Here is a 12839-nt window from a genome sequence, read left to right on the forward strand (position 1 = left end):
CAGAATTCTAAGTTTTGTATTATGCATTTTATCTTAACCCAAAAAAGTGTCCAAGTAGAACCATAGTAAAGGAGAGAAGTGAAAAATCAGAAGTTTCTGACAATGTAAATATGCCATGGAAGTATCCCAAATACTAACAGGTAACAAGCCTGTGCACCTAAACCTTCTGTTTCTTTTATACTGAAAGCTACAGAAGAAATATCAGCAAAGAAAGTAAAAATCTCCAAATGAAGATGAAAAGTCAACATATAAACAAGAAAAAATGCTTTAGTAACTTCTTACTTTGTAAATAATTGCTGCTGCCCAATATAGTTTTAAGCAAAAACTGTAAGAAACATGACATTTTATTATTATCAAAAGTAACAATGAAGACCAGCACTCTAAGGCTCAAGTCAAAGCAGTAAAATGCCTTTAGCACGTTCCAGTAGCTTAAAAGTTTACAACTACATACTCTGGATTTTATCTGTTTTCTTCCCTAAGATGACAACACTCATTGCCCAGTTCTCCTCTTGTCATAAAATAACATGGATTTTAAAAAGATTATTACAATCTACAGCATCAAAAACCTTCAGGAATTGGATTACCGTATGGATTAGCATAATCTATAGAGCAGGATAATGCTATAAATTAGCATTTTCTTAAAACTGTAAGTTTGTCAGCCACTCTAAAATCAAGCAATTTTATATTTAACAGAAATTGTAACTTCAGTCACCTGTTCTCTTTTTCATCAATGTCAGAGGTACTGGCCAGTCGTCTTGGTATTGTAGGTGCAACATATGCAAGTCGAGCTCCTTTTCCATCTTTCTCCTGAAACACGTGATTTTTATTAAGTGTTACTGTTATTGATCATACTGCTGTTGGCAGTGTGACTTGACTTACTGTGACTTGATTATGCAAGTGATTTTTAAGCTTTAATTAAATGTCGTAAGGCCTACATCATGAAAAGGAAACTATTCATGTTTTCATTCTAGTGATGCAAATGACTCAATTTCTTTTATTTTCTGCTTTGCTGCAGAGTACAATTCCAACACTGTTTTCTGAAAGCAGCTGTTTTCACATAGTATAGCATTATTCTTAATCCTGAAAACATTTAAACATTTGTAATTGAAACAGAATCACAAGTTCTATGCTGGTCAGTTACCTGTCCCAAATTAGTCCTTCACTTATTTCAGTATTCATTTTTAACTACAGAACCGTATTTTTGTAAATAAAAATGACCATGGAATACAAAACCACTAATTTTTTGTAAGGTTTTTTCAACATCACTCTGCACATGATGCCGAAACTATCAAACCTCTGATGTCCCTTAACTGTAAAAACTACTACTAGAATTGCAAGTCCCAAAAAGGGGAAAGCCCCAGACCTATGCACCAGGTCACAACACAGGTACCTACTACTATTTTAAAGAAAGTACACAGAAGCTGAATGACTCTTTGGAATGTTGGTAAAAAACAGATGTGTAGTACAGTCTTAATTCTACAGTGTATCACAAACATCTATACTAAATAAGGTAGATAATTTCCTCAAAATGTTGTTTCACACTGAAAATTATTACCTTTTCTTTGTTGTCCAATGAAGAGGAAAGTCTAGGACTTGAAGCTGAACGCATAACACCTGCAGAGTCCTTTTCTTTCTGAGCTTCTTTGGAAGCAGTAATCTCTGCAAGGGCACCATAACTACCAGTTTTTCTAAGACCTAGCCTCCATGAAGCAGGAGATTCATCTTTCCTTTCTTCTTCTTTGGGAGAAACCTTGGTTGTAGATGTTGGAAACTATAAAACACACGTAAATGAATTTATATTATTAATTTCCATTACCTGTGGTAATTCACGCTCCTTGCGGAGATTTGAGAATACAACTCTTTTTAATAATCACAGACGTGTTGAATTGGTAGGGGAGTTTTAATGAGACATAACCTACACACTCTCCTCTTTAAATTAGTTAATGAGGTAAGAAATGTAAGACTGGTCAACGTATACTACTCCTCTACAAGTTAGCTTAGAAAAACCCACACTTTGTAATAACACACTGTGATCAGGAGATGCAAACTTAGAAACATGCAAATCCAGTATCAACATTTTGATTAAATATGTTATTTTGCAACCTGTACACAAACCTGTCCACACCAGAACCTCACCATCGATTTTTCACCCTTATTGGGCACAAGAACAATGCCAGTTTTGCGCAAGCCCTGCCTCCATGATGCAGGATCTACTGACTCCACGACAGGCATGATAGAAGGAATGAAATCATACTAAAGCCATTTAAGACAAGACAAAGATGAAGATGGAAAGAATGGAAAACAGAAACAAAAGGTTGTTTTAAAACTACATAGTTTGTTCCTATGTTTATGTTACAGCACAAAATACCAAAAAGCAGTAAGAGACTTAAAACCTTAGTAACAGATTCTTATTAAACACAACACAGCATGTTTAGCTACTTCAGAGACAGAATTACAGTTTGCATAGAAGAGGACAGCAAAGACTGTTGACCTAACAAGGTTCATGACCTAAATCCTCATATGGTTGAGAATAGTGGAAGATTCACACTATTACACCTTTTATCTTCTTATTATATTTCATTCATATCCCTTAATCACATCCCGTGCTAGCTTAGATACCAAACCCCATACCTTCACTCCTAAACTCACCGTACTTCAGTACCCTCAGACAGAAAGCAGCATTACTGAATGCCATACAGACTGAAGAAAACCCAGATTCAAGCTTAGTACACTGCATCTGCACCACTTGTGAGCAACATAGGGTTTGGCCAGCTGTGGTGTAAAAGCAGAAGAGTAAGTGCAGTAGCACAGATGGTGCAAACCTGAAAAGGCAGGTGCAAGAGTATGTACAACATCTCACATGCACTGCTGTTTTACCCTCAGTAGTAAAACCATTTAAAGCCTTTTTGCTCATTGATATGAGCTGCAACTGCTTTCTAGATCCCATGCACTTGCTATGTTACAATTAGTCTTGATATAAATGTGCATTTATTTTGTAGCTACAGAAGACCCTGAACTTTTCACATATAGTATTACAAAGGTAACTCGTTTACTTTTAACCTGTACCTTTTACTTTTCAGACAAAAAGATAAGCCATTAATTGCTGCATAATAAAATTAGAACAAACAAAATGCCAGTATATTAATGGTTTATAAAAGGTTACCGTCCAGCTGACAATCAAACTTATTATAAAGCCTGCGTGGCCATCTCCCCCACCCCCCTAATACATTGCCGTTTAATCTCATATCAAAAAATTGTGTATATTTGATCATTCAACTCAAGAACATCAAGCCACACTCCAGCTAGCAAAAATTTGCTAACGTCCTATTGCTGAAGATCATATAACTAAGAATGTTTTTGCATAATATGAGATGAATTGATTAGAAGGAACAAGCTAAGAAACTCCCGACTTCAAGATGAAGTTTAGGCAATTACAAGAAAAATTCTGTGTTTGAAGTGTGAGGTAGAATCAAAGATAATTAAGTGCAGTAAGAAAAGTGGGTGGAGAGCACATCAGTTTAACTGCCCAATTGCCACAAACACTTGTACTACTGAAGTGATTTCGAAAGATAAACTGTATAAAGTAGGCCTATTTCCTTGCAGTAAAATTCACATTATATATTTGAATTCATTCCAACAAGCCACAGTTAGCAAACCAGCAAATTACTCACAATGTCTTCCCTCCCTCATGCATTTGCTACGGCTTGTATGGAGAACTTGTACCTCTTGAGCTCTGCACAGCTCCTGAGCAATGCAAACACAGCTCTCATGACAGAGAACCGTAATTCCTTACTAGCCAGCAGACAGTGTTTAGATGAACATCACAAGATCACCCTGGAACCTAGCGGTCTGCCCAGTCACAAAGTCCAGTGAAGGGAAACAGCAGTCGTTCCTGCCAGTGAGCCATGCCCACATTTCCCCTTTTGCTCTCATGTTTTTTTGACATAAATCTTGTGGATGTCAGTCACAATGATTTTTGTAAAGCAGCTCTTGGGATCATGAAGGTTGGCCCAGCTCTATTGTACAGCATCACGTAATATGATGCAGTTGGGCAATATATTCCCTGCATCTGAGACATTAAAGCATACTTTCTAAGATGAATCATCATTAGGGTCCATTGTGAATATGAAAGTAAAACTCCAATAAGCTCCCAGGAGCTAAATACAATGTAGAGTATTCACCCAGCAGTATATCTTCTCTTCTCTACTCTCTACATATCACAGCTACTAGTTCTCTTGAACACGCTTTTCAACAGCATCAGTAGAGGGTCAGACCTTGGTTATGATGTGAACAGAAAAGCGACAATGACTGAGAAATGAAGCCTTACTAACTTGCTATCTAGTTTGCTCTGATATTCTGAAAGTCTGACTTTCACCTTCTGACTATGTATTTTTATCTACTGTAACTTTTTTCATGGGGGATTACATATCTTTCACAAGCAAAACTAAAAAGCTTCCTGTACACAATATGCCTTTGGTAAATGTGGTTTTGAGCTGTGCATCGAATAAAAAACATGTGCCCCAGTCCTCTAGCCCATCCTTGAGGTCCTAACAATACTGAAAACAGGGTTGGGACCTACAGCACTTTCTACTTATTTCTGCTTTTTCAACTTTTGCACCTAAGTACTAGCTGAGTGCTTTTAAGAACTCCTGAAAGCACTTCAGTCATACTTACCTTCCTTAAGTGCATCACAAATACAGGCACAAATTTTGGAGGAGTCTGCCATAGAAAAGACTTTCAAAGAATGAAGTTTAGTTTCAAAAAAGCAAGAACTCCACTCACTGCGCAACAGATTTTTGCTTTTTGAAAAGATGTTCAGCTGTTTCGTAGTTCTATACATTACATCCTTGTTTAGAATCAAAACCATTCAAAACTTTAAAAAGTTGAATATAGTTTCTGCAGAAAAAGACAAAATATTTTCGGAATCCATGCATATTTTCATCTATTCACTGGATAACCCTATCCACTTTTTATACAAGAACCAGAAAGTGTCTGCTTGCACACAGAAACCTAAAATAATGAGAAAGGTATTTTGGTTTACCTTCTTAACAGGTGACGTAGGTGCCCCCTGGCCACCAGCTACGGAAGGCGCTGTCACAGCTACTGATGCTGATTGTGTACTTGTGGTATTTGCATTGTTAGTCACAGCTGCCAAGGTTTTGGTCTTATCTGCAAAATATTTAGAAGATTTTAGTTTTCATTTTTTCATTCACAATTTCTTCACTTCTACAAGACAGAGTCTAATTTCCTTTGAACAAATCTGACAGTCAACTTTCCAAGCAGCATTTTACTATCTGTTCCTTGGGGTTTTTCCCCTCACTCCCAATCTGTACCTTAGGTCCATCTTTTTTCCATAATGGTCATGCATGTAACATTATTTTTTGCCATTCAAAAAGTGTTAAACACTCAGAGATGCAGATGCAGAAGCAAATAACCATTCAGGTGGAAAGGGACCTCAGGACGTAATCTAATTCAACCTTCTACTCAAAGAACAGTTAATATTGTGTATAGACCAGGTTGCTCAGGGCTTTGATGAGTCAAGTCCTGAAAACCTCTAGAGACAGAGAGTCCACAGTGTTCCCACACTACCTATATTTGAGTATGTGGCTCATTACCATACAATTTTAACAGTAGGAGGTACGCTGACATGTAACAGTTAATGTGAACTGCAGAGGATGTTGATCCAAAGTGAAGTATTTTATTGATGCAGTGAACAAATACAAAAAGATCAGCTTACATGTCTAACTGCACTTCTTGGAAAGTTCTCTTTAAACACAAGTGAAAATAAGGGGTGGTAAACTCCTAGGTCATGGTGATAAAAACATTCAACAGGGCAATGCGGACTGACAATATGATTTAGATGTACAAGGAGATCTGCTGGAAATCTGCAAATGAGTAATACAGCCTTAAAATATAGAGGAAAAGTTACCAGGAGTGGAAGGAGAAAATTGTTTGGTTTTTTTTTTTTTTTTTTTTTACAACTGTATTCTTAAATTATTTCTGACAATTTCAGAACTGAACTGCAAGAATATAGTTGTGTGCATGACTGAGCTAAAACCGGCTTCCAAAGCACCACTAAATTACTTCAAGCAAAGTAAGTTAACCTGAGCTGCTGAAATTTGTTTACCTCCTTTAGGAGATATATAGCTTCATATTCCTATTTCACTTCTTGGTCTTACAGACAGAAATGCATTTATTTTTAAACTGTATTCACAATCAGTGAAACAGAATGTTTATTTTAGGAAAAATTTCAAATATCCCCATAGATTAGAAATCAGAGTTTCCAGTACTGCAGAATATTGAACTCTACTAAACTATTTTACTACCAGAATGCTTCTGATAATCTTACAATTTTTCACTAGAAAACTGCCTTAAGCTGAATAATGGGAAAAAAGGGAAAGTACAAACTTGGAATTTAGAGATGCAGCTCTACAGGGAAAAGCTTGAAGTCTAGCTTGCCAAATAAAGTATGATAAAGCCTTGTTGATATTAAAAACCCCAAAGTTTACATAAATTAATTCTTGTGTCACAGTCATATTTTCCTGGCACGAACTATCTACTGGTAACGAAGAGAACACAGTTACCAGAATCATAGAGTTCAGGAGACATTACAGCTAGCTCAGTGACTGAGAAATTACTACATGTTGCATATTTCATGTGTTTTGAGTTTATGAAAGCTCAGTCTCTGTAAATAAGGGATGTAAGTATACTAAGGTGAAAGACTAATTACAAAGCTTGACTTTTTTTTTCCAGCTTAACAATGAAATGCTGGTTTATTTCAAAATACAAAAATAATTAGGCTATAACAGAGTTTGGTTTCACAATTTATTTTTATTTCTGCCTACATTAAATATTTACGATACATTGGTTAGCTCTAAAATCCCTTCTTAGTCTTAACTTTTCAGGTGAAAAGATTAGGAAGAATGTTTAAAAATAAGGACAGACAGCTCAAGGTTACTTATTTAAAGAAGTATAAAATATTAACAAGGTATTTCTAATGACATCTATGCCTTCGTATTGCATTGATGCACTGTAATTCTAAAATCCTTTATTAGGATTCAACATATATTTTGAAACACAAATCACCTGATACTTGCTTTATGGTTTGGAGGAAGGTGCAATACTGTTCTTAAATCACTACTTGAAGATTCTGACAATTGTTCAAGAAAAAACACACATCAATTCCACTGAAAATAGAACTACAGAATATGTGTTTCTTTGCATAAAATTCCAAACTTTTCAAAGAGAATTTCTCTTGTAATACAGTATATAAATTAACTATTAACACTAAAATATTACATTTAGAAGTTCATTTCAGTGCACACTGAAAATACACGCACCATTACTTTATGAATACCTGAGCCAAAGCTGTCAGATTAATTGGTAATTACTTCAGGAAGGCAAGAAAAAATCAGAATGTTTGCACTTCTGCTGTTCCAATCTCTATACCAGTTCCACAAGCAAACACTGCTATGAAGCCTTCATTTCTGATTTGATCTTCAGATTTCGTTAATGTTTTCTGACATGCTACTTAAGGCTTATATTATTCCAACTATTTAATTCAAAGTGTCAACTGTTAAGTATCCAATCAAATAAGTAGATTAATAGCTTTAACCCAAGTAGCCATCAGTAAAGACATCTGTACCAGTACAGACATGTGTTTAACATCTCTGTTATAACTTGACTTCAGACATAATATAAACTTGCTTTAAAATAATTGGAAACTTAATGAAATGCAGAAGAGTAAGTGAAACTTAAGATATTTGACTTTGGATCATGTTAAACTAGTAAAACTACAAAGTAAGAACTTAAAGAAAGACAATACTCAGAATAAATACCTGTCTCTGCTTCAGATTCTGAGTCATCATCCTCTTCCTCTTCACTAGAACAACTAGATTCGTCTTTCTTCCCCTCTTCCTCTTCATCTGCTTTTTCTTGCTCCAAAGACTCTATACTAGACGCATTCTTTTCTTGCTCCATAATCAGTGTCTCTTTACTGAGTTTGAAAAGAAAAATACTTACTAAGTCCTGGAAACATTACTAAAGCCTGTCAAGCAGGATTTTGTGACAGCTTCTAAAGGTATCTTTTTTATTAAGAGATTATATTTTTTTCCAGTTTACTTACTTTTTGAATGTTTTCTGTGTCTGGTTATTATCCATGTTGGCTGTGGATTCAATTAGGGGAGATTTCTTTTCCCGTTTTTCACTATGAAGCTTCAAAACATACAGAATGATGTAGTTAAATTGATAGAATGGTATTAGTGTGACAAAATTACAAATGGAGGGCAATCTTCTCTAACTACTACAAACACTAGAATATGTATAAGCTTTCAAAGTGTTAAAAGTTCAAAACTCTAATATCTCAGAAACTGTTATTTAAAGTAAGATTCTCATTGCTGATGCTTCAGATGAAAAAACGCTCACTGGACAAGGCAAGCAGAAAAGCACTTTCTTGCTTTCAAGGCTTTTCACGGTAATTGACCGAGTAAGGTCATAAAAGAACTTCTGAGGTTACCGTGGCATTACCTGAATTGAAACCCCAATTCAAACCTTTATTTTTAATCTAAATACTGCTCTGAACTGGATACCACAATCATGTATAATAAAGTAAAATATATACATATGTCTTTATATGCAAAACGCCTACCAGATTCTGCTTCTTTTGTAATTCTTCTAAATATCCTAGAATATCTTCATCTGCCACATCAAATGCTGTCTGCCCCTGGAGGGGGGGAAGAAGTAAAACACCATCACTGTACAGAAGAATTTAAATGAAATGGATTATGATGCCCTGGCACATGATGATGCAGGTAAGGAGCACATTCAGAGAAAAAAATTAGAAAGTATAAGCCAAGCTCTATCACAAACTGTTAGTCTGCTAGTAGTTGAAAACAATTTTGCAATTGCACTTTTTTTGGGTAACTGAAAGAGAAACTTCAATACCTGATGAGCAAATATGTTTCTTAAGAGACAGAAGAAGACTTCAGTAAAATATTGCTGTCCTTTGAAACAAAAAAACCCCAAAACAAAACTATCATGGAAAAGAGATCGAAAGAATATGATTCTTACAATATTAGTTTCAAACAACTATTCCAACAGCAGTTGTACGGATGGATCCTGAGCAGTTCATTATCCAGTCCATTACAGACTACCATATACAGCTTGATTTTTTAAAGTTACAGTTATGTAAGCAAGCTATACTAATCTTGAATAGTCACGTTTTCACATTTTTACAGTAAAACAGTATTTTATATTTTACATTCCACTTTAGAAAAGATCTGCTACAACCATTTGCTCTTACCTCCCCCTTTAGTCTATGACTTTCATGGGACATGTTCTTGAATAAACAGACCATCATGCTATTCACTAACAGAGTAATGCTGTTAGCTGGAATCTCTTCAGCTTGCCATATCTTACATCTATATAGTCATCACAATTCTAGACTAGACCAGATACCCACAGGACACGAGATTCCATCTTTAAGGTCTGAATTGGTAAAGATTTCAAAACTCCCCTTTCTTCATCTCTACTTGAAGATGAGAAGGGCTGAAGCTCACACAGAGTTCCACAAAGAAAGCCCAACGTACATTGATACTGCAATACAGCGTTTTGTATTTGGAAGTTTTCATTCAAATACAAGAAGGCTGGAATCTAGGTGAAGTCCTAGATTCACCTACATGGTATCAACGCAGCTGCATCAACACACTAGGTGGACATACTAAAATGCTGGGAGGATCAGGACAAGATCAGCCAAGTAAGTACTTCTACACAATAACTAGCACTAAAGACAGAGCTGTCATTTAAAAGTGGTCACAGCAGCTTATAAAAATAAAGGTGCTCGTATTTGTCTCTGCTTATTTCAGTTTCTTGAATGTTAACTAACACAAATGTATTCCTAATCACACTGTGAAGGCTATCAAACAGTTAGAAAGGATGGACCTGCAAACCACTAATTTTCACATCCATGTAAAACCTCTGACCATACAGCAGAAGCATGTGCACCTTTCAACAAGGATTACCCAAAACAGCTTGAGCGCCTTTGACATGTGAACTATTCCATCTAGTGTAACACAGCACTAGTCTGGAAACTAAGCAACAAAATTATGGCAACTTTATATTTGCATTATGACTACAGTTTTTAATCCAGATTTCTAGTTTTAGGTAGCTATTAAGTGAATTAATTTCCAAAAAATATGAGTTAGACCTACCTTGACCACAAAAAATCACTTTGCAAAAAACTGTTGCAGTTGGAAGGTTATATCTAAATGCAATCCATAAAAGTTAATACCTGAAGTCAAGTGCTTTAACAGTAAAGGCTAAGTTCTCTAAGCTGCTAAGCACCTGCATCTAAAACCAGATACAGGAATTTTCAACCTTGTTATCTCCAAAACCAAAAATCTTTATCAGCTTACTTAAGAACACAACAGGCAAAAAGTTCAAATGCAATCGCTTGTATCTCTCTGTACCTCCTTTATTCTTATTCTTGCACCAGCTGAGTTGAACATATGTTCATGACAGTGCTCTCTGGAATACCACCCTCCACATTTTTACAACCGAAGTAAAAAAGTCTACCAGGTAACTTGATAAACTGTCTTCAACTAATTGCATCAGCTTTTGATTGCCTGATAGAAAATACAGTTATAACAGCTGATATAAATATCAGTTCTATAAGGATTATACAGAAACAGTTGAAGCTATTTGAAATTCGGTTCCAGATTTCACTGTTTTTATTACACAAAACCTCAGTTTCTAAGGAAGAAAAAGTCAACAAAGACTAAAAATGTTACCCAGCAGTTTTGCCCTTATCTAGAGTAAGTACTCGCTAATTTGTGATCTGCAGCTGCATATTTCCCTAACTTATTTTTTTTAAAGTTTATGAAACAATTCAATGAAGAATCCATCTTAAAAGTTGGCCAGGTAGTTTAGATATGCAGAATTGACAGAAACTGGTAGAAGATTGGAATCTATCTGCAGAACATACTGCAAAGAGAATAAAGAGAGCTTCAGCATTTACACAGCTGAATTAAAAGGTTTGGATCCTTGTGATGCCTATGTGAATCATGAAGATACTTGTATCTGTTGGGAGCAAGATGCTGCAAAGCCAGCAAGCTATGCAGGCCTTAGGAAAGCAGCAAGCTTAGGAAGCACTTATGTCTAGGGAGTCCAGAGAGGCCTACAAATTTCTTTCAGTGCACCCAACCCGTATAGTGGTTAGCATTCAGTATGCTAACACAAGCTGATTTTCAAAGTCACTGATTTTGTACCTCTGAAAGGTCAACAAATTCATTCTGTTTCGAATTTTCATGTCAAGTAATTAATGGATTCTTTAATATAGAACTGAGCATAAAGTGGGCCTAGAAATTAATTTAGATGATCAGAGAATTTAGTTTTGAACACAAACATGCTGTTTTGACAAAACATGCATTATATAAAGCTCCATGTACAGTAAACAGCAGTTTATCATCACTTTTCTTACCCTGGCTTCTAAAGTCACTTTAGAGACCAGAACTTTGTATCTTGACAAGGATTACATAAAAATCCTACCACTTTGTTGACAGCCTCCATATCACAAAGGTTTTCCACTAAAATGCGACATGCTTCTTCTTTACCCCAGTGAGCAGCAGCATGAAGTGGTGTCCAGCCATCATAATCTTTAATATTTACATCGTAGTGAGCCTGTATTAAAAGCCTAAAGAAATTAGAAGAATTAGATGTTGACGCTGCTGACAGAGATCAATGAGCTGTCATAAAAGCATAAAGTTACTCTATAGTAACATCCTTCTCCTTTTTATCATACATATTTTAGTTAGGCTATTGACAACTGATTCATTTTATTTCCTTACAGAAGCATTTCCCTTTTCATTGTTCAGTACGTATATGCACTTTCAAGGAAAATTCAAGAAAAGTAGCCTTTTCCATTTTCCTCTTTATTCACATCCTCCTCATTTGAAGTCCACAGTTAGCTATTTTTCTCCATGTACAGTAACAGGGAGAACCCCTATTAAGGAAAGGAAAGCTGTAAAACGTCGAAAATTGTTGGATACAGTGTTCTTACATAGTAAATTATTAAAACCTCCTCCTATTCTAATATTAGTTGCTTGAAACTTGCACCTCCTCCTGTCAGTAATGTGTGATGTTGTAACAACCTAGTGCTTGTGGGCTTCAATTGCTCTCTGAGAGGAAGCAGAGCTCCTCAGTTACAGAATCTGCTTTTCAGCCTGCATGTGGCACACTTAAATTCACCATGGTTGAAATGTGAGTGTCCAAGTGACAGCGGACACATACCTTGACAGTTCTGTGTAAAGGGCTATCACCTCTCTGAAACACTGTCCGTAATTATGAAAAAATCCCATAAATGTGAAGCACGCTTCTAAAAAATTTCTCTCCATTTCTCAAGAGCCAAATACTTATAGTAATATCTTCCAATGAGTCAACTTTTACACGTCTTGCATCCTACACAGAGCACACGTTTTCGATAATGTGAGCCCATCAAGAAAATTGCCTGCACATACATTTTTCACCTCCTAGCAAAAGTACATGCACTGCACTACAAAGAAGACAGCTAAAAAAATAAACCAGTTATAGATAAAATTCCCTTATAGATAGAAGCTATCCTAAACCAAAAACCATTATTTTCCAGCAGAATAATTTCTTTTCATCATGTTGAAGCATCAGGGTTTTTGAAGTAGATCTCCCATTCAGTAAATTCTATGTAACGGTTATAATGGTTAAAAAAGCTCTGTCATTCAACTTCTGTGCTGACAAAACATTATAAGGCGGTAATACACAGTCAAGTTGTGTGCTCATTTACATTCATGTTACAATATATATCTGTTCCT

The 12839-nt window shown here is 35.8% G+C and overlaps 1 protein-coding gene across 4 annotated transcripts in view; it reads right to left on the reverse strand.

The window, feature by feature from the left end:
* PPP1R12A (protein phosphatase 1 regulatory subunit 12A) overlaps window positions 1–12839 on the reverse strand; it is a 120149-nt gene that overhangs the window by 33809 nt on the left and 73501 nt on the right. For all 4 annotated transcript variants that reach the window (XM_065669439.1, XM_065669426.1, XM_065669434.1 and 1 more), the window contains exons 5-11: window positions 11545–11689; window positions 8648–8722; window positions 8126–8214; window positions 7839–7996; window positions 5042–5169; window positions 1556–1771; window positions 713–807 (exon numbers count right to left, since the gene is read on the reverse strand). In XM_065669439.1, coding sequence (XP_065525511.1) covers window positions 713–807; window positions 1556–1771; window positions 5042–5169; window positions 7839–7996; window positions 8126–8214; window positions 8648–8722; window positions 11545–11689 — 906 coding nt within the window. The remainder of the gene's footprint in view (window positions 1–712; window positions 808–1555; window positions 1772–5041; window positions 5170–7838; window positions 7997–8125; window positions 8215–8647; window positions 8723–11544; window positions 11690–12839) is intronic.

Source organism: Lathamus discolor, chromosome 1, assembly GCF_037157495.1.
Source record: "Lathamus discolor isolate bLatDis1 chromosome 1, bLatDis1.hap1, whole genome shotgun sequence".
NCBI lineage: Eukaryota > Metazoa > Chordata > Aves > Psittaciformes > Psittacidae > Lathamus > Lathamus discolor.